We start from the raw sequence: 19,377 nt of genomic DNA, 5'->3' as shown, positions 1-19,377 counted from the left end.
CATATTGCCAGCAGCAAAATAAGTAAGAACTCCACAGAATTGTATACTACATTTTGTTATACTTGAAAAACCGGTGGACGTGACGAAAAATATGAAGACGGCACACATTATCTGTTTTAGTGGGCCCCTTTAAAATGATGTCCGCTCTCAGGATCTTGTCCTCGTGCCTTGAGTTGGACACCAGTGCTGTCGCATTTAAATGACAGGTTACGAATATCTTTTTTTTTTAAAAATGTTGTCCAGAGGGCAACATGGAAAGTCTACAGTCTTCATGACCGATAACTAAAGGGCACATAAATTAACGGTGTAATTACACATGAAAGGCACACACCGTCAATCTCTCGCTCAGTTCCAGACATGCACATAGACACACATCAGTGTGTGAGTGTGTGTCTAAGATAGACAGGGGTTAATATACTCCATTAAGCTCTATTAGCCTAAATGACTTGGGCAGATGAATGAGGACTCACATGACTCTGGATGTGTGCGCGTGTGTGCATGCGTATGCGTTTTCATGCACACGCACAGGAGTACGGGACAACCTGCCAACTGTTTATCTGCGAGGCACACACTTGCACACAGGCAGAGGGGGCTGGGAAGCAGAGATCTGGTTTCCCACTGTCACAGATGCTTACCCGCCTCTCCATTACTGATGTGATTGGAGTGGACACAGAAAACTAGCGGTCTTGTTCCCACTGGGCCAATCTGAAGCAATGATTGCCCCGTTCCTCTCGCGGGAGAGTGCCAGCTCTGCAGGAAGAGGCACTTAATCGACTGCGATCACATTCAACCCTGTCCGTCGCCAGGGTTTTGGAGCATTTGCTGTGGATTAATACTTTGTGGAGTTGCGTTTGATGGCGCATGATCAGGCATGGCACATAACACGAGGCTCGTGGGGGATGTGGAATCAGGAGGTGTGACACTCAGCGGTGTTAAATGGGAAATGTGACAAAAAGATGATCACTGGGGAAGGCGGGCGTGCGGGAATAGTCAAGAGATTTTGTCCCTTTCAAAACTCAACACTGCTGGTGGCCTCAAGCCCTGGGAGGTCCTCTCGTGTGACGTGTGACACAAAATCTGCAACCACGTCATCCATGCATGGAGACAAGTGGAGCCGCTGTTTAGTGCTTGCGTGGTCACAAAATTAAGCCTGACCTCTTCACCCCAGGTCAATAACAACCGCAAGTTGAGCCCACTACTGCCTGAGGGTATCAGACACACAGAGTATTGTTGTATTATCTCAAACTACCACAAGATGGCACTTGAGCTCTAAGTACAGCTACTCATCCAAAGCAGAAAGGCAAGGCAATGTCAGTAGTGCCATCATGTCACACTCATGCTGCATAAAATTAGAAACAGCTGTCAGTATGGTGCAGTACAGTGTCAGTTAAAATTGCCAGTGTGTCTGTAAAATGTAGTACCGGTATATACAGGTACGTATTTGATTATGTACAATCCTCCCCAGTTTTTCCAGCTGTGCAGTCAATTTGAGCACCCCATCTCTCCTTGCTTGCCTGCATGAGAAGGTGTGTGTCGCACAACACAAATATATAGGGCAGTGTGCAAATTCAGTTTTCATGAGCAGTATAAAGTAAAATGCTGTGTAATAAATAACGTCCCGCTAAAGTGAAAGTAAATATGCCTTTTAAATATGACACACCACAAAGACTGTTAATAACCCTGCCAAATTGGAATGATTAAAAAAAAAATCCCCAACTAAATAAAACGAGGCTTCAAAATAGTGGAGGATAAAAAAACGTTCTCTCCGCTCTCAAGCGTTGCAAGTGTCCACTGCATGCTCTGAAAGCACGCTCCACTCAACTGTCAACTGTCAATGAAATAGCATTTTTACAAAATGGATGCTACTTTCTATCCAAAGGGAAGATGTATTTTCAGCGTGTAGGTCTAGCTGGTTAGCTAGCTAGCTAACTGCACGACGCAATTGCATTGCGGAACTGATGATGTGAATGGGTTCGCTTAAGTTCTTCTGTAACGGAGGAGGGACGACTCATGCAGGACGCCCGACTCATGCAGGACGCCCAATATTTGTCACTAGGCCCTTTTTTAGCCACCCCCTCAAAAAAAATCTGAATCCTGAAATGGTGACAATGAGTTTAACACTATCTCCACAAATGAATACTACATAGTTTTTCCGCAATTGTCTTCAAACATGTTGTCTTCAAATGATTTCAGAAACAAATCTCAATTCACTTCACAGGGCCTTTAAATTCAACACAAATATTTTGCATTATCTTCCCAATTAAAATGCAAGTTGGACTGACGTGAATGTGAGACTCATTGAAGATGAAATTTGAATCAAAAGAAATGGAGAGACATTTTTTGAATAGTGACTGAATATCAAAATGCGCCCAAACAAAAGAGAAAATAGATCATCGGAGGATCATCGGACGATTCAGGGTGGATTTAAGTGTTTGTTAATGGCTGTATCAGTCCCTGTGGACTGAGGCTTAAAGGGCTGAATAATGTATGCCCGCTGCAGAAGTAATGAAGTGGAAGTGATCGGGAGGAATACGACTGCCCTCCCAGGGCTCAACGCAAACTGTACGCACTCTTAAGAGCTGCCTGTAGCCTAAACCTCCGTCTCTGCCTCCGTCTGTCTCACTTCTCGTCTTTCTCACACATACACACACTAACTCACTGCACAGCGGCTAAGAGGGTTAGCTTGTCTCTGTTCCCATACGCTACATCATTGATGAGGAAAGCCGGGGCATTTATAGTATCCCACTCAAGAGTTCAGCAGCTGCACCCCTTCCATGAGGATCCCATCAGACAAGAACTGCAGGAAGCAGTACATATCAGTGGTCACAGTGTGTTGCCAGCCTTCTTTTTGTGGATCACATCATGTCAGCTTTGGTGTCACCAGAAAGACTTAATTAGTGACCAATGGTTTGTCTATTCCGTTACCTGTTTCCTATTTGCTTTCCACCCAGATCTTCAAAGATTCAGATTCAGATCTGTATTGACTTGTTAACGGTTGTATTAAACCAATTAAAACCAACGACTTTTGAGCAAGCAGTTCAGATTGGTATTTCCAAGTTGTGAAAGCTGCCCCAAAGGTTTTTCACATTTTTGGGCCCTATTTAGCTGGGGGACAAGCTGCAGTGGTACGGCAAATAAAGGGTGGAACCGACACAAGAACCTACACATCAGTTACAATTGTGCAATCAAGTGTTGGGCCAACTGTTATCATTGTTTGGTTTATGTATAGTGGAGAGAACTTGAAGTAACAAAGCACACAAATACATGGTTACTAGACCAAAGTACAAAGACTTTGTTAGTGTATTTATACATTTTATGGATTTTTTTTTAGTTTTACTCCCTACGTTTGAAAACATCTGTGCGTTCTACTCCTTACTTTGTCACATTAGGCTCATTACTGTCACACAATGCAAAGTAAAGTCAACCGCAGTTATATCTTGATAGATTGGGATTTGGGGGTTTTATAAGGCCACAAAAACCTAGAGGCATAAACCATGACGGCAACAGATTCAGAGAACCAAGATATTTCCCATCTAACGACTAATTCCAGAGAATTGTTTGCTGTTGGCAGCTACAATGATTTGTGGTAAATGTTTTGTGTCTCATGCCAGCCTAAATACCACTGGCTTCTGGAATTCAAAAATTCTCAATCTATTAGAAAAAACACATGCAACTGAGCTGTATTTTTTCAGTTATTAGGGATGCACCGATACAACTTTATTTCAGACCGAGTACAAGTGCATCACTACATTGGAGTACTCTCGGATACAAACTACCAATATTTTATAATTCCATTACATCTGGCAATTGTTATGAAAATATGATATTTTATTCAAATATTGATAAAAATGGTAAAATGTTTACTCAAATATAAATCTTAGAGTAATAACAACCTGTAAACCAACGAAATTAACTCTACTTTGAAACTTTTGAACGCCTAACCTCATTTTGAGACCTTAGTTACTCAGTTCACAAAGTAAGCAAAGCTACCGGAACATGTTTTGTTTTTTTTAAATCTTGTGAATAAGTCAGGGGAAACTAGGGAAGATTGATCGTTTACAACCAGCCGATTTAGTGTAGCATGCTGGTCACAAGTAAGGAGTGCATTTTTATTTGAACACTGCTTGGCCACTTAAAACAACTTTCTAGGAACTGTAAAAGCTTTCTAATTTGTGAAGTGTCACCAAAGTGAGGCTAACAATACAACCCAAAGAGACATCAAGAATCCAACAAGTGTGACTCAGGGCTTCCATGACACGGAAACTGGGGAACTAATTGTTTTTTCTAAACACAAAAACAACATCATGTGCTCAGTCAAGTGACAAAGCCCCCAAGCAGACCCCATTACAACTCTGTGAAGAAGCAAAGACCAAAACGGGTGACTGTCGCAGCGACGAAAACGTCTGCCTTGCTAGGCGTGAATGGATAGGTCAAAAGGAGATTACATGGAAAACATTGTTAATGTTTATAAGATCCAGCTCAACCACAACCCTAACGAGGACATGTGCTGAAGAAAATGAATGGAACTTTAAGTGTTCTTCATTTGAAATGCTTTTCCAGGCCTTTTCTGTAGTCTCTTTCAGTTGTTGTTTGTTTCTGGGGTTTTCTCCCTTCAGTCTCCTCATCAGAAGGTGAAGTACATGCTCTATTGGGTTAAGATCTGGTGATTGACTTGGTGAGTCCAAGAAGTTCCACTTTTCCCCCTTGATGAAGTCCTTTGTTGTGTTGGAAGTGTGTTTTGGTTCATTATCTTGTTGCATCTTGAAGCTTCTCCCAATTAGTTTGGATACATTTTTGTGTAAATTACCAGTGGTTTTATGAACTTCAGAATTCCTTCTGCTGCAGCCATCATTACCATCAAAATTGGGTGGCTTCAAACAAAAGGTGCTCTTTCCTGGGTTGTGTTACTAATCTAGGTGTAAATAGCATGAATTAAAAACTGGAATTGTGAACATTCGCCTCATCTACCCAAATGTTTTTAGTATTCAACAATAACAAAGGAATCGACTTTGCTGTCCCAATACATTTGAAGGGGACTTTGTGACTTCTCAGAAAGTGGAAGTGTCCAAAAGTGTTCACAGATTTGCTCTCAAGCTATTTTAGACACTTTAGATTGGTTAATAGTTCCTTAAAATAACAGATCACGTGGGGACTGACCATTAGTATGGATTTGTGGAACAATATGAAATTGACCTATGTGGACATAAGGAGGTTTCTGCCCTACAGTGACGATATAATCCTGGTAGATTTCTTCCTCCTAGGCTGACGGCTAAAGTAATGCCAAAGAGAGACAAAGAGAGAAGAAGGAATATCAGAGGAGTGTGATGTGTCCCAACGGCTTGTACTGTGAATTTATTTTGCTCTTAATAAAGGTTTGCAAAAAACAATGCTTGATTTTAACAGCAAACAGTTGCACTGTGTTCCACTCCAGCATGTTGGTAATTCATAATGTTAGTCACAGCGTCAAAATACCAACGAATAACGAGCCTTGTGTTGATCCGACTTTTATAATGATTAAAACAATAGCAACTTTTGAACCTGTAATACAGATTGGCAAGCTTAAGGTTTCTTGTTTGGCCATCCACGAAGTTTTGGAGAAAAAAAAGATTGCATAATTTTGTGTTACCTTGTGCACAACCAAACCAAAATCTGTTTCTACTATGATGAGACAATCTTTCGCACTACCTTGGTTACATGGCCCACCCACAGATTTATTTTCAAGGAACGAAAGCTAAAAATGAGACAAAGGCTCAAAAAGCATCTACCGGTATTTGCTAAACAGTGATTAAAGTTGCATGGATCGCAGACTTTAAGGTAGAAAATATTCAAATTCTGTGCTTTGTGATTGAAGGAACTTGTGATTGGAGTTGTTTGGGCCTCTCTGGCAAGTAACATGCACAGTGCCTCGCCGCCTCCCTTCTCTCACATTAACATGCTTCTATCATTAACCCCATTGTCCCACCTCCTGCATAATAGCTGGAGCGGGATGCACGGAGGGTAAAATAAGAAAGCAGTTTTCCCCGTCCTTCTCTCTTATGGAGCATTTTTGAATGAATGATTGATGTGAGGGGAGCACGATCAGAAAGATATAATCACGGTCTAACGAATGCAGGGGCTTAAGAAATATATATATATACTTACTGGAGAAATTCCATAAATTTATAAAGACATTGTATATTAATATATAAGTAGCTCATTGAATATTCAAAAAGAGAGAAATAAAATAGTCTTTGTGTATAGGAAGACAGGGTCCCTTGCAACTTTTCCCAATAAATAAAACCAAGGACCCACTCATGTTCATTGTCACTGGCTAAACAAATTGCCATTGTCTTTGAGTGGCATCTGTTTTGTGCAAAGACGGGCGGTGGTGGCACATGGAAATAACTTCATTTCCGAGCTTTGAGCACAGATGAGCGCGGAGACAGTTAGTCTGTGTTCACTATATGAGCACCTTTCACGGGACAAATGGAATGTCAATCAAGGGAAGGTACACAGATGCAGCCTCGCCCCCTCCCACTCCTCCGGTGGGGCCGAGGATGCTTTCTGGTGATGCAGCTCTGTTGTTTCTGCATTACTCTGGTTGCACTGGGAATATTTTGGCCTTTTAGCCCTTCAGATCCCCTTGCTCCATTCTACTTTTAACCATTTTTCCTGCATCCTTTTCAAAATTCAATACTTTTAAAGTTTCGTTTAGATGTTCTCCATGTGTACATAAGATGCTGAGCCAGAACGAACACAATAAAATAAACAGCGTCTTAGGGCAATTCATTTTACCCTGGGGGGAAAACAATCTATATCTGAAATTGTGACATAGTGAATATTACACCATTGAGTTAAAAGCGGCCGAGTGTGAATTTGATCTAAAACGGATCAAAACGTTTAAGGCTTTATTATTAAAAACATGACAAGTCATTCACTTGGTAAATGTGCTTACTCAAGGGAATGCTGGCTGTTTATTCTTTGATTAATTTGCTTACATAGGGGACTTGAACACCCCCCAGTCGTGAATGTGTTGATGACAGGGAGATTTCGCCATGGTGACAAGTTATCTCAACTACAGGGGCAAAACGATTATGCTAATACCAGGTTGTAGTCATCAATCATATTGTGTCAATGTGGTGTCAAGGCATCGCGTTCCCCCTCTCTAGCCAAAGCAATGAGTGTGTTGATTTTGGAGAAGGGAATTGATGACATTCTAATTACGCCCAGAGCTATAGCCGGCATCATTCCTTATTCTTGAGTAAGAGCTAAAATAAGGAGAATTAATTACACGAGTGTCTTCATGTTCACGTGAGTCCCGGACGACGTGCTCCGAGTCCGTAGTGACGTCACAGAGGCGCGCCTTAAATTGGAAGAGCGTTCCGCTGAAGGCTTCTTGGTTTGATCTCCCACTCATGCGCTCGCGCTGTGGATCTTGTGATAGCAGGGACGAACTCGAGGCTGTGACAGTTCAGAGAGCGCGGAGCAGCTATACGGGGGACCGGGGTGAAATTACTTTTTCAACTCTAATTATCGCCGTTTCGAAAATGAAAGTGGTGCGTAAATGTCTGCTTGACGTGCGTGACAGCCAGCGATCAACTTTGGATTAGGCAATAAATAGAACTAAATTTCTATACTTTATGAATCGATTTGTCAGAATGTCTATGTAGGTTTGGACTAAAGTCAGAAGTAGACTTATCTTTTATTTTTTTTGGGACAAAAGCTTTTCGATCTGAATTCAGCCATGGCTTACTCTCAGCTGGGATACTCCTACTCCACTCCACCACAGGTACAGTGTGCTTCTCAAGATTATTACAGAAACAACTGTTGTGATTGTTGGAGCCAGGACATATTTCACCACGAGGATAAAAATAACGAGTGTGTGAATAATTTTGCAATTGTTTCGGAAGTTTCTGATGACCGCGAGCCCTCTAGCCGGCTGTCTGGACCCGGGATCCCCTCCGTCCCACCCGGCGCTTCGCTCCTCAGGCCACCAGCTCACCCCTGGCAGCAGCATCGGTGTTTGCAGCCCTTACCCAAAGCGCCAAGCTTACTATAACACCTGCGCTGGCGACGCCACACCTCTCTATTCTAGAGTGAGTTACACATTGACTTTTCAATTTAAGATAACAGCCACGCATTAAATGTAAGGAAGGAAATAAGGAAGGGGCTCTGGAAATCGCAAAGTGGTTGCAGAAGTGTGCTATTCACATATTAATAGCTTTAGGAGTTTGATTCTGCATGTATCCTGACTATGTATCAACTGTAATTGCAGGGACCATTACAGCCTAAAAGTGTAGCTGCATCTGTGCACATGGGGACCCCTCAGACGACTGCCTGCTATCCTTATGAATACACATTTGGCCATTATTCTTACGATAGATATGGGTAAGTATGCATTTTACTTTACAGTTGCCATTTATTGTTTTTCTATTTAAATAAAAACTGTAATATGCAAATATAAGGCATCACACGGATTGACCCCTAATTGCACTGCACTACATGCACAACAATACAAATAACCCTAAAATCTAAAAATGGGGGGAAAAAAAAGAACAAAAAAATGCAAGTGGTATGTGTCTTTTAGTTTCATTATTAGGGTAATTTTTATGGGGTGATGTATTAGTTTGTCAGTGTAAAACTGTTTTATCACATTGAGAATCATTTCTAATTTTATGCTCCTCTCACATAGCTAAATAAGGTAATCATAATGAAAATATAACAATGTTTGAAGAAGCACTTGTATCTTGTGCAATTGTTACCAAAAGAAGTGACTGGGAGACACGACACACACTGTACACACTATGTTTTTTTTTTTTTTTAAATATACAAAACCAGGGACTTGACATTTTTCCACAAAAGGTGTTTGAGGTGAATATGCTTGCCACACGATAATGATTCTTCAACTGTTCAGTTACTCTTCCTCAGAAGGAGCTTCTCGGCGTAAAAACGCGACACGGGAAACAACGGGCACTCTGAAGGCCTGGCTGCAGGAGCACCAGAAGAACCCTTACCCAACGAAAGGAGAGAAGATCATGCTGGCTATCATCACAAGGATGACCCTCACACAAGTGAGCCCAAATTACAATATTAACAGCACTGATCCACTACAACAGCATTTCTGAGCCTTACGACTAAAGTAAGAGGACTTTTTACCTTTTCGAAAAGACAAAATGGTCCATGTTTTCAAGCTGTAAAAGTGACAAAGGGATGAGTGTGTGATCTCACTCATTGTCTGACATCCGGCCCTTTACTTCTTCAGGTGTCTACATGGTTTGCCAATGCTCGCAGGAGGCTGAAGAAAGAGAACAAGGTGACGTGGTCACCGCGGGCTTGTAAAAGCTCAGACGACAGAGGCCGTGATGAAGACAGTGACGAAGCAGAGAAGTCACTAAAAGGAGACAAAGACCATCCGGGTAAGGGCTCCTAAATAGATTCACGTTTCATTTAAAATCTGCACTGTTTGTAAAACTTCGACATTCTCGCGCTTCTTAGATCAACAGTCTGCCGACCTGCAGAGCGATCTCGAAGACTTCGACCTCCTGGAGTCCGACGCGTCCGACTGTGAGCCAAAGCCACAGTATATACCCGAGGACAATGAAGTCGATCCAAACATTCCACACGGTCACCTCGCGTACAACCCAGAGCCGCTGCGCGGCTCTGACAGATTGTCTCCAGACTTCCCAAAAGTCACAACGGTTCAAGACCAGAACACGTTCTTTTCAATGCCAGACGTGCATGGTGCAGACGACAAACCCAAAATCTGGTCCATTGCTAACACTGCGGTGTCTCTGGATCCCAGCTTGGAGCCAGAATATCCACCCTGTATGCTGTCAACCAGCTCATCCTCTCCTGGCTTTCCGTCAAACATGGCGCTACCCAAAGCGGACAGGAAGCAGGAATCACCAGTGGACACACTCAGGGAGTGGGTGGACGGTGTTTTCCATGGCGCGCCATTCCAACAGTCAAAAGCAACTGCGGCATGGAAAGGGTTGAATGATGCAGCCGCGAGCAGCAGAGCACAAGGACAAACGTTCGAACTTGTAAGATCAACAACATCTTTGTAGTAGTCAACCCAACACTGACATTTTCAAAGGCTGCTGGACTTATGTAAAGTTTATATTTTGGTGTTGTGACCAACCGAGTCTTCACAAAAATCCACATTGTTGTTGTGTGTCACCGCTAACATGCACAAAGTTTCCGGAGGCAGATTAGTTCTATGGATGTTCCGAAGGATCCTTGGCCGTATGACGGTAATAAGAGTCTATCATTTGTTGATCTTGTTCATAATTTTAAAGTTTGACACATATTCCTAACACAGTAACATACATGCCATGAGATTATTAAAACACTACAACTGAATATTTCCCAGTGATTCACTGTAAAAACAATGAATCCTGAAAAGGTCTTCGTCTACACTTAAAGGAACATGATCTCGAGAGTTCTTTTGTTTTTCCTGGATGATACAACATGTTTTTAAACAGGGAACGTCCTCATTCACAAGAACATCTGACTGTTTGGCGACAACACTCCTGTCTGTTGCATTCATAGGCAAAAGTAGTGGAAAGATCTCAAATGCCTCTTTGGTTTAGCAGTCTGCTAGAGAAAAGCTAAATTACTTTTCGGTTAGACTGAGCTCAAAACGTCACGTGTAGTGCAGTAAAATATCTGGACATTAATTGAGAAATAGAGATGCATTGAATTACATACAATTACACAGTGGACACAACTGGACAAATACAAGCCATTTAGCGACAATCACCCTGGCTATGGATAAGTGATGGAAATCTACTTACCTGTGATTCGCTGGCCAGCAGTCAAGGGTGTAAATCGTATCTTGTTAAAAGTCAGCAGGGACAGGCTCCACTTCACGCGCGATGCCGGTGCGGATACGCGGTATACTAAATCGATGCATCGGAGTTAGTTAAATTTGGATTTACTTCTTGGAGTTATAGACGTAATTCATAAAATAGCAACAAAAAAAAAAAAAGATCTGGACATCTTGACCCACTTCGCCAACATTTGTGTTAGTTATGTGATCAGTGTGTTAGGGATTTTAGCATCCGCCAATTTGATTAGTGAATTTGAGCAACTGAGATGCTATTGATTCCAATTTAGGTTACGTTCACAAACACATATGTCAGTGTAAGATATGGCTCTCACATATACAAAATATGCAGCATTATATTCTTGCATATTCACCTCTACACACACAAACTAAGCCACAAGAATAAAAGGTTGAATATCGTCCCGTATAACCTCACATTAGCTTACCAGTGTCGTTCCTAAATTTTCAAAATCATCTAAAACAATGTGGTCTATACCTTGGCGGCCAAGTATATGCGTGTGTGTGTGTGTGGGCGTGTGTGTGTGTGTGTGTGGTTCAAGGGAGTGAAATGGGGGAAGTGGTTTGTATTCAGCCGTGACTAATGGAAACACACAGAGGAGGGTGCTGCTAAATTGTTAAATCGATGCCACTTCCAGCCGAGCTCCAGATATAGCTGCAATCAGCCATGCGTCCCCTTTCATTAGGCATCTTTTGACTTTGGCATCCTGGGAATTCGAGACAACGCTCTGCCAGTAAAATGCCTCATAAAACTTAAGTAATTTTAAGCGAGTGCCACGCGGCGCCCTCGTTGGTGGTATGCGTATCCACTTCAGCGACTTCACAATGCAAACAATTAGGCATGATAGAAATAAACAATGCAATGCTGATGGCATCATTGGCATTAAATGGTGTATTGTAATGTAGTTCCATCTGCTTAAAATTTTGTGCAGCAAAAATAACCTGTCAAACTTAGCACTCAAGGCACTTAAAAGTAGCGTTTTTTAAAACGCAGCACAACAAGAAACAGTTTCCCCCCCACCATTGTTCTCCTGTTTTCGATTTAAGGAGCAGTGATAAAGTATTTATCAGAACAGAGGAGGGATCTTCCCAGGCTTTGTATGGAATTAACCATTTTACATTAAATAATTCAGGATGAATTCATCCGAGAATTTCATTCTCTTTCTGCTTCATAAATAAATAAGACTCAAGATGATAAATAATGACATCTGACTTCTTATTTTTGTAAAGTTTTCTTCCCTCAACTCGCTGACATAGAAAGTCTCGTTAAGTGCGATACAAATGGTTCTAATTTGTGATTTTGTTCCCTCTCACCTTGTCCACTGAATGCATAATACAGTCAACAGAATGACACAATTGAAAAGAGTTTAAAAGAAGACGTGGAGTCATGAAGGCTATCACATGGCAGCCAGATAAGAGGCTGACCCTCTTCTGAGTGGGGTTAAGAGCTATGAGTGCACACTTGCCTTCACTCTCTACTGTTGGAGGCGGAATTTTCCTCTTGGGGACAGAAGTGTTTTTCACTATTTACTTAAGGGGCATTAAAAAGCAATCTGACAACTCAGAGTTAAAAAAAAAAAAAAAAGGGGAGAGTGACATTTTTTCAGTTCATTTTGGTGATAATATAGAAATACTTTAAAAGTGATCATTTCAACTTACCTTGCTGTTGCACACAATTGCATTTTCAAAGGAGTGGCCATAAAAGTCAACATTGAGCATATAGCCTCATTTTTAGTACGCAAACGATTAACCAGGGGCGCGAAGTTATGTTTTCTTTCCATGTGAAATCGCCCTCCTCCGTCTCACATTGTGATTTGCTGCACTGACCTTTCACACTTCCTCCAGGAATCCTCTATGCGTCTTCTCCTCTTCCGCTTTACCTTCTCTAACCCCTCCATCCTCCTGGCATCCGTCACCTCGCCTCCGTCTGCTGTGGAAACACAAGCGAGACACTCAGCAGTCAGCCTGACACGAAGCCTTGCTCCCTGGGCCATAAAATGTGATTAAGCCACAGCGAGTTGCTGTTACAGGTCGGGGAACGTTAGAGCCACTGTTTACTTGTTTGTCTCACACCACCTCTCCTCCGTGTATTAGAGTCGGGAATGACGCTGAGGAAAATGAAAATTACTTTTTTTTTTTTGCAAGCACAATCGTATGAGGGCTCGGTTTGAAGTGTACTGCTGCCTTGAGTTACTCAAACTTACTTTTCCCCATTGAAACTGCGGGTTCATTTACAGCAAAAAAAAAAAAAAAAGCAAGCGAGAGAGCTTTCTGCGGGGATGTCTAAGTATTGTTTGTGAACCCAAGCAAAATTTGTCTGAAAACCTTATTTGTAAACAGATTTGTAAAACACAAGGTCCACCATGTCAGAGGTTTCATTTCTTCACTTTACCAGAGCAGTGAAGAGCTTCAGATCGCAAATCAGGGCAAATCGGCTGAGCGATGACTCGCATCTTGAAAACTCAAAACCAGGCCACATGCAAGTCCAGGTTTCACTCGACAAAATTGGTGTCTACATGCTATGACCCAGTTTTCTTTAACCACATCATTTCAACACTGTAAAATATTGGCAGGTTCAAATTACTCCTGTCCACACCTTCTGTCATTTCCCTTGCACACATGCACAGGCTGGCATACAAATACACAGCCCCAAGTCTCTTGTGTCTTGTCACACACACACTTTGGTTTTCCAGAACTATCAAAGTGCTGAGTGCAAACTCTCTCCTCCAAAAACTGTCACATGTCGCCAGAAGTGTCTTGCACCCCGCTGTAAGGCTCCCATCTCCTGGCACTAGAACAAGTCATTATTTCCACGCTAAAAGGTCAGATGCTCTGTCACCTGACTCCAAAGTGGAGCTCAGCCGAGTCGCCCCGAGACAATGACCAAAGGTCAGTTTTTTGTTTTGCCGCCTTGTACGATGAGCGTGGATATGAGGAGGATGGGGCTGCTCCTAGATCTGCCTAAAGACCCGACTTTTTTTTTTTTTTTTTTTTTTTTGGTCACCAGACAGGGAGGTTCAGATAATTGGCTGCAGGCAGCTTCATAATGAGCCTAGGGGTTTGTAAAATGACACATCTTCAAGGGGAAATATTTTAATGGGGCAATTACAGCGATGAGGAGAATGTTTTGCACAGAGTGAGGGATTGTTTTTGTTAAGGAACTCCCTGGCATTTTACTTCATGATCTATCGAGGAGTTTTTTTTCTTTTTTTTCTTAATAATAACAGCCTCTTTTGAGTGGATCTTTGTCTGTACGGTCTGCTCTAATAGTGCACGGTCTCACGATGCGCATTGAGTTGGAGTTCTGAACCCAGGCAGCGAGATGACTGAGGACCACTTCACCTTTATGATGAGAGGATACGTGCCAGACGTGAGCTATGCTGTGGGCTTCGTTTAGCAAGATTAAATAATTAAAAAGTTAAAATCTCGCTCGAAAGTAAGTGCTATTTCATCCCGTGCAATTCATATGCTCAGTTTCATCTGAAGATTTTGCCCCTGGCATTGCCTACAACTCAACCGAGCGCCACCTCTGACTACTCCAAGCAGTCAACTCTGACATGGACCCGGCTTGCCTGCCTCAGTTTTAACAATGCACCTCTCTCCGCGCCTTCACTCATCCACAGCAGTCTGACTGTAGGTGAGGTTAACTACAAGCAGAAGCCTCACTTCCACAAGTCACCAGGGCCAATTATATCAGCCTGACTACTCTTTTTTTCCCCAACCTGAGCTCTATGGTGTGGAAAATGCAGTTCCACCAGCTGCATCACTGGGGACAGAGCAGACTAGTGCTGTCTGGAGTGCAAGTGCGGGCCAATTTGGCATGCACAGGTCTGTGGAGAATAAACCTGATGAAATATATATATGATCTTCTTCAAACATGCATTGTTCCGCACTGCTGTGTCTCATCTCCCGCCCCTGATGTCCTGCAGTTTGAACGGAGCAGTGCAGATTGTTGGCAGGGCAAGTTAAGAACTCAAAAGGGTTTTTCAGAGCCCCAATAAATTAACAATCAACAGTTCCTTTTAATTTGATAAACTGAATATGTGTTATTCCCAAACAGGGTGCCATGGGAAAATGATCAGTTTTTACTGAAAATTATTTCTTTTATAAATTAGAAATTCTGTACATCCCTTTTCATCTATCTACATCAGCAACATATAATGACAGACAACAGTTATTTGCTCTTCTATTAGGTTGCAGTAAGTAGAATAAACCTGTGTATCCACCTGTTGACATGCAGAATAGCTTATCGCTTCCTGCGAGTATAACTATTTTGCGGGTAATTAAACAGGCCCAGAGTTCACAGAACAAAGACAACATAATTTCAGTATTAATACTTGCTGTGTCATTTATCCATGGTTTGGGGTACCGTGACCTTTTTCTAATGTAAAATGGATGCCTTGGCTCAATAAAGGTTGGGAAACACTATTGTGCAGCTTTGCATTTAGAAATATAGACAATACTGACACCAGGTGGTCAACTATAGTAACTGCATTACTCAGAAAAACACCACCGCACAAGATTTAGTCCTTCATAGATTCTGTATAGCACCATTGTAGACCACTGGAGTACATACTCGGATCGCTGGAAAAGTAATTGTTGTACTTAGTACCATAGAGTTTCTTAGATAATAGATTAGGATTAATATCCAACAACCATTTGGTGCTTTTCAGACCCATTGGATAATGGTTGTAACACTATGCGTCACCCACTAATATCCTGGATCGAACTAGTACAGGGGTGGGCAATTCCAGTCCTCAAGGGCTGGTGTCCTGCCTGTTTTCCATCTCTCCATGCTGCAACCCAACTGATTCAAATAATCATATCATCAGCAAAGGTCTGCAAAAGATGGATAACGAGCCTGATCATTCGAATCAGGTTGCAGCAGGGTGATATATAAAACATGCAGGACAGCGGCCATCAAGGACGGACAGGAATTGCCCACCCCTGCACTAGTATAACCACAATCTATCCGGGCATTCTCGACATCGCTTATCCTATTCAGGATTGCGTGATGCTGAGCCTATCCCAGAATTTCTGAGAATTGAACTCATGCAGCATGCAAGTCAGGCCAACGTACCACTACACTATCAGTGACTTATGACCACACTGCTGACTAATATATAGTTTTACCTCACTAGTAACATGTATTTTTTTCCAAAAAAAATTGGCAAAGTAAAGTGGAAAAAAAAAAAAATGTTAACGTAATCATGATACTAGTGCACAGAATTAGCAAATGAGTGAGGACAAAGCAGTAATACGTGGATTTAGAAGTGGATATGAAGTCCATTGGGGGGAAAAAAATGTTCAAATGGCTTTCCATACTGCCAGGCTTTGAGAAACAAAACATCCTCTGGTATGCAGATTATAATTTATTAACCAATATTGCAAGTTATACAGTGAAGTAAAGGGAGGTCTAATTCAATGATGATGCTTCTGCTTGAATTGTAATCCACAGTAGCCACATGTGCCCACTTTCGTATCTTTATCCTGAAAAGAGAACCAAAACAATCATTTGTAAGTTTATGGTTCGTACATTTGCATTCATGGAGCCGCATGTTTGAAACTACTGTAGTAGACAAATACTGTATGCAAATCCGCATTAAATAACTAGCGACAGTTGTCTAGTTTGCTAAATAGGTAAGAAAATTACTGTGTACTTTAATTGCAGAGGTGTTATGTCAATTCCACTGACCTGAATAGAACCAGAATCTCTGGCATGAATACTTACCACTCCACACAAAAAAGATTTCTTCTGTGGCTTTCAAAATAAAATGTCTTCCTGGGCAATCATTCAAAGAACACTCACACTTACTGACAAGTGCTTGTGTTCAACGTAGCTGATTTAAATTTGAGACATTTCAATGGTTGTTTCTTGAAAATGCATCATTGTAAGCACCATATTTGGTGATGGCAACGGTGCACAGGAAGTAAATGTCTATATACACACACTCAACACATTTCAACAATCGGAAATGAGTAACAACACAAGTTACATCGTGATGGTACATATGAATCACAATGAAAAAGGACACTCAACACCAGAGAAACATCCTCTTTATTTGTTGATAATTTCATTTTGCAAACTTACCAGGTTAATGTAGACTTTGGGGTGACCAAGTGCTCCCCCGCCGCCATCACAGGACACTACACGGGCCTCGACATCAGTCACACTCTCCTCAGCCACCAACTTGATGGCCCAGTTCTTATTGACCTAATAAAGATATTTCTACTATTGAAATTTACCATGGTAAATTTTTTTAAAGTAGATTTATTTTTAATATTTGACACTTTTTCCCCAGAGACAAACATTCACTGCGGTTACATTGTAATTTGTATCTCATAAGATTTGGATCACTCCTGTAAATAAGAGGTACAGCAATAAATGGGCTTGAATGCCTTATCATTGGATCAGTTCTATTTTGTAGAATGTGAAGGTGAGGTGACGTATATACACATCATGACAGGCCATACAGTAAATCCATTCGGTGACATTTAAATACAGGAATTCTAAACTGAAACATGTCTCCTAATAACAGAGGCTGCAAATCCAGGTACAGAAAGTAAGAATTTGAACTTGAATTTGCCATCTGTGCCACATAAAAACAAGAGTGTACTATGACTTTCCGAACACCCAGTTACAGTAACGTAAAAACATTGCACTGCGTATACAGTTTGATCGTCTTACCTCCTTCTGTTTGCCAACGAATCTAGCCCTCCTTGGGTCTTTTGTATCGTACACCTGCGCACAGAACGATTAAAATGTAAAAACCGACAATTTAGGAGGGAAACGTTTGTTAACACGACAGAAATTTTGTATGTGTACAATTTTAAAGGTAAACGTTTGTTAACAAGACAGAAATGTAAGTGTACAATTTTTGAGGGAAACGTTTAACACGACAGAAATTGTGTAAGTGCACAATTTTGGAGGGAAACGTTTGTTAACACGACAGACATTTTTGTAAGTGCACAATTTTGGAGGGAAACGTTTGTTAACACGACAGAAAATTTGTAAGCGTACAATTTTAGAGGGAAACATTTGTTAACACGATAGAAATTTTGGAAGTGCACAATTTTAGAGGGAAACGTTTATGAACACGACAGAAATATTCTTAGAGTACTATTTTTGAGGGAGACGTTTGTTAACGACAGAAATTTTGGAAGTGTACAATTTTAGAGGGAAACGTCGAAGTCGTTTGATAACCAGTGTCGCAGCCAACACACATAAAATATTTGATAGTAATAGCCAGTAAAGATACCTGTCCTGTGTGTGTGATGACCTCGCCGGTGGTGGAGACCTCCACGCTGTAACGCTGCACAGGTACAGTAGAAAGTCTCAAAGGAGAAATTAACACCTTTAACGTTTTACTGAAGGGCAAGCTTCGAGTCACAGCGGCTGCCATGATTGCAGCAAATTACCTTCCCAAGATGCTTAGCGAGCAATAATATTTTCCCAAAAGCTGGCCTCACAGGCGTAAATCGACACTAATAGATACGTTAAATAACTACGTAATTAATTTCACACTATTTTCGCCTTTTGCGTTCTACTAATATCCAAACTGAAGTGATTTTCTCAATTTGATTGACGATTTCCCAAGGAAACTGGCTGCGAGACAAAACAAAGGGTGAAGTAAAATGCTACATCCCTAAACCGGAAGTAGCTGTATGCTCCCGAGCTGACCCTGCAACGCGGTTGTTGTTGTGGCGATCAAAACCCAAATTCTAGGGCCTCTCTACCTGGTTAAATTGTCGAGGAGCGACTTTAAGGTATTCCCACATTATTTTGTTTGATAGTGCACCGCGGAGAATCGATACGATGTCTGGTTCGCTAATGATTGTCTCAAGCAAGGTCGGCCACTTTCCGACCATTTTATAATACAATACAATACAACTTTATTTATATAGCGCATTTCATAACATATGGGGGTTTATGGGGTCTGCAGCAAGTAGAGCAAAAACGCGAGTAATTGAAAAAAATGTCAATAATTATCTATATGAATAGCATACTTAATTAAAATATGTAAACATTTAATAATTTTTTCCCCAATTCCTTTCCACTGTTTTAGGCCTGGACCAAATGGCATCTCACTTCTTGAAGCAGCTGGCAGCCACATTGACTCGCCAGGTGACACAGATGAATCGGCTAAGCCGGAACTATTTACCTGCGGTTGCTTCCTACCGATGTTTGTACAGCTTCAGCACAGGACCCCACTCTCCGTCATCAGCCAGGATCAGTTGCATCCAGCCTGCTGCTTGCGGACCTTCATTGCTGGGACAATGTCAGCATCTTCCCTGCATCCAACCCACTAATGGAATGAAAACAAAGTCTGCATTGAAGAGACGCTGCAAAGATTGTTTCTTTGTGCGACGAAGGGGCCGCTTGTTTGTGTTTTGCAAGACGAATCCAAGACACAAGCAGAGACAAGGTTGAAATTGGAAGAGTTTTGAAGATTGAGACTTTGCTGCCACAATAAAATGGTTTGGTGACCCCCCCCCTTTGATAGTTATTTCGTTTTGTTGCAGAAATATACACAAAAGGGGCTGTTTGGATT

At 41.6% G+C, this 19,377-nt stretch overlaps 4 protein-coding genes across 8 annotated transcripts in view; 2 read left to right on the top strand and 2 right to left on the bottom strand.

Moving 5' to 3' along the window:
- The window catches only part of txlna (taxilin alpha), a 111,385-nt gene extending 98,632 nt beyond the window's left edge, over positions 1 to 12,753 (bottom strand). For all 4 annotated transcript variants that reach the window (XM_086014252.1, XM_086014249.1, XM_086014250.1 and 1 more), the window contains exon 1: positions 12,653 to 12,753. The gene's annotated coding sequence lies outside the window, so the exon portion shown is untranslated. The remainder of the gene's footprint in view (positions 1 to 12,652) is intronic.
- Positions 7,318 to 10,341, top strand: irx4b (iroquois homeobox 4b). 2 transcript variants are annotated; one of them, XM_086015529.1, is made up of 7 exons: positions 7,318 to 7,485; positions 7,703 to 7,768; positions 7,890 to 8,075; positions 8,255 to 8,367; positions 8,894 to 9,050; positions 9,242 to 9,395; positions 9,475 to 10,341. In XM_086015529.1, exons 2-7 carry the CDS (start codon positions 7,724 to 7,726, stop codon positions 10,044 to 10,046), a joined length of 1,227 nt encoding a protein of 408 aa, XP_085871655.1. In that variant the 5' UTR covers positions 7,318 to 7,485; positions 7,703 to 7,723; the 3' UTR covers positions 10,047 to 10,341. The 2 variants fall into 2 exon arrangements, with proteins under 2 accessions (XP_085871655.1, XP_085871654.1); XM_086015528.1 differs by having other exon boundaries at positions 7,319 to 7,768.
- Positions 12,754 to 16,179: 3,426 nt separating the features above from the next.
- On the bottom strand, positions 16,180 to 18,627 carry ndufs6 (NADH:ubiquinone oxidoreductase subunit S6). The gene is made up of 4 exons (XM_086014258.1): positions 18,085 to 18,627; positions 17,514 to 17,567; positions 16,917 to 17,039; positions 16,180 to 16,315 (listed from the first exon to the last, which is right to left on the bottom strand). Exons 1-4 carry the CDS (start codon positions 18,226 to 18,228, stop codon positions 16,247 to 16,249), a joined length of 390 nt encoding a protein of 129 aa, XP_085870384.1. The 5' UTR covers positions 18,229 to 18,627; the 3' UTR covers positions 16,180 to 16,246.
- mrpl36 (mitochondrial ribosomal protein L36) lies at positions 18,282 to 19,318 on the top strand. The gene is made up of 2 exons (XM_086014259.1): positions 18,282 to 18,592; positions 18,892 to 19,318. Exon 2 carries the CDS (start codon positions 18,903 to 18,905, stop codon positions 19,254 to 19,256), a length of 354 nt encoding a protein of 117 aa, XP_085870385.1. The 5' UTR covers positions 18,282 to 18,592; positions 18,892 to 18,902; the 3' UTR covers positions 19,257 to 19,318.
- The last annotated feature ends 59 nt before the right edge of the window (positions 19,319 to 19,377 follow it).

Source organism: Filicampus tigris, chromosome 18, assembly GCF_054856515.1.
Source record: "Filicampus tigris isolate MCC_2025a chromosome 18, RoL_Ftig_1.0, whole genome shotgun sequence".
Classification (NCBI taxonomy): domain Eukaryota; kingdom Metazoa; phylum Chordata; class Actinopteri; order Syngnathiformes; family Syngnathidae; genus Filicampus; species Filicampus tigris.
Note: the sequence above shows the minus strand (reverse complement) of the source record. Positions and strands in the feature narration are given on the sequence as shown.

Bases quoted from the DNA above. Each gene is read 5' to 3' on its own strand.
- ndufs6 (XM_086014258.1), bottom strand. From the start codon at position 18,228: ATGGCAGCCGCTGTGACTCGAAGCTTGCCCTTCAGTAAAACGTTAAAG. The intron at 17,568-18,084 runs GTATCTTTACTG...TTCTGTGCGCAG, and splicing joins TCATCACACACACAGGACAG to GTGTACGATACAAAAGACCC. The intron at 16,316-16,916 runs GTAAGTTTGCAA...TTCTCTTTTCAG, and splicing joins CCAAAGTCTACATTAACCTG to GATAAAGATACGAAAGTGGG.
- mrpl36 (XM_086014259.1), top strand. From the start codon at position 18,903: ATGGCATCTCACTTCTTGAAGCAGCTGGCAGCCACATTGACTCGCCAG.
- irx4b (XM_086015529.1), top strand. From the start codon at position 7,724: ATGGCTTACTCTCAGCTGGGATACTCCTACTCCACTCCACCACAG. The intron at 7,769-7,889 runs GTACAGTGTGCT...TTGTTTCGGAAG, and splicing joins CCTACTCCACTCCACCACAG to TTTCTGATGACCGCGAGCCC. The intron at 8,076-8,254 runs GTGAGTTACACA...CTGTAATTGCAG, and splicing joins CCACACCTCTCTATTCTAGA to GGACCATTACAGCCTAAAAG.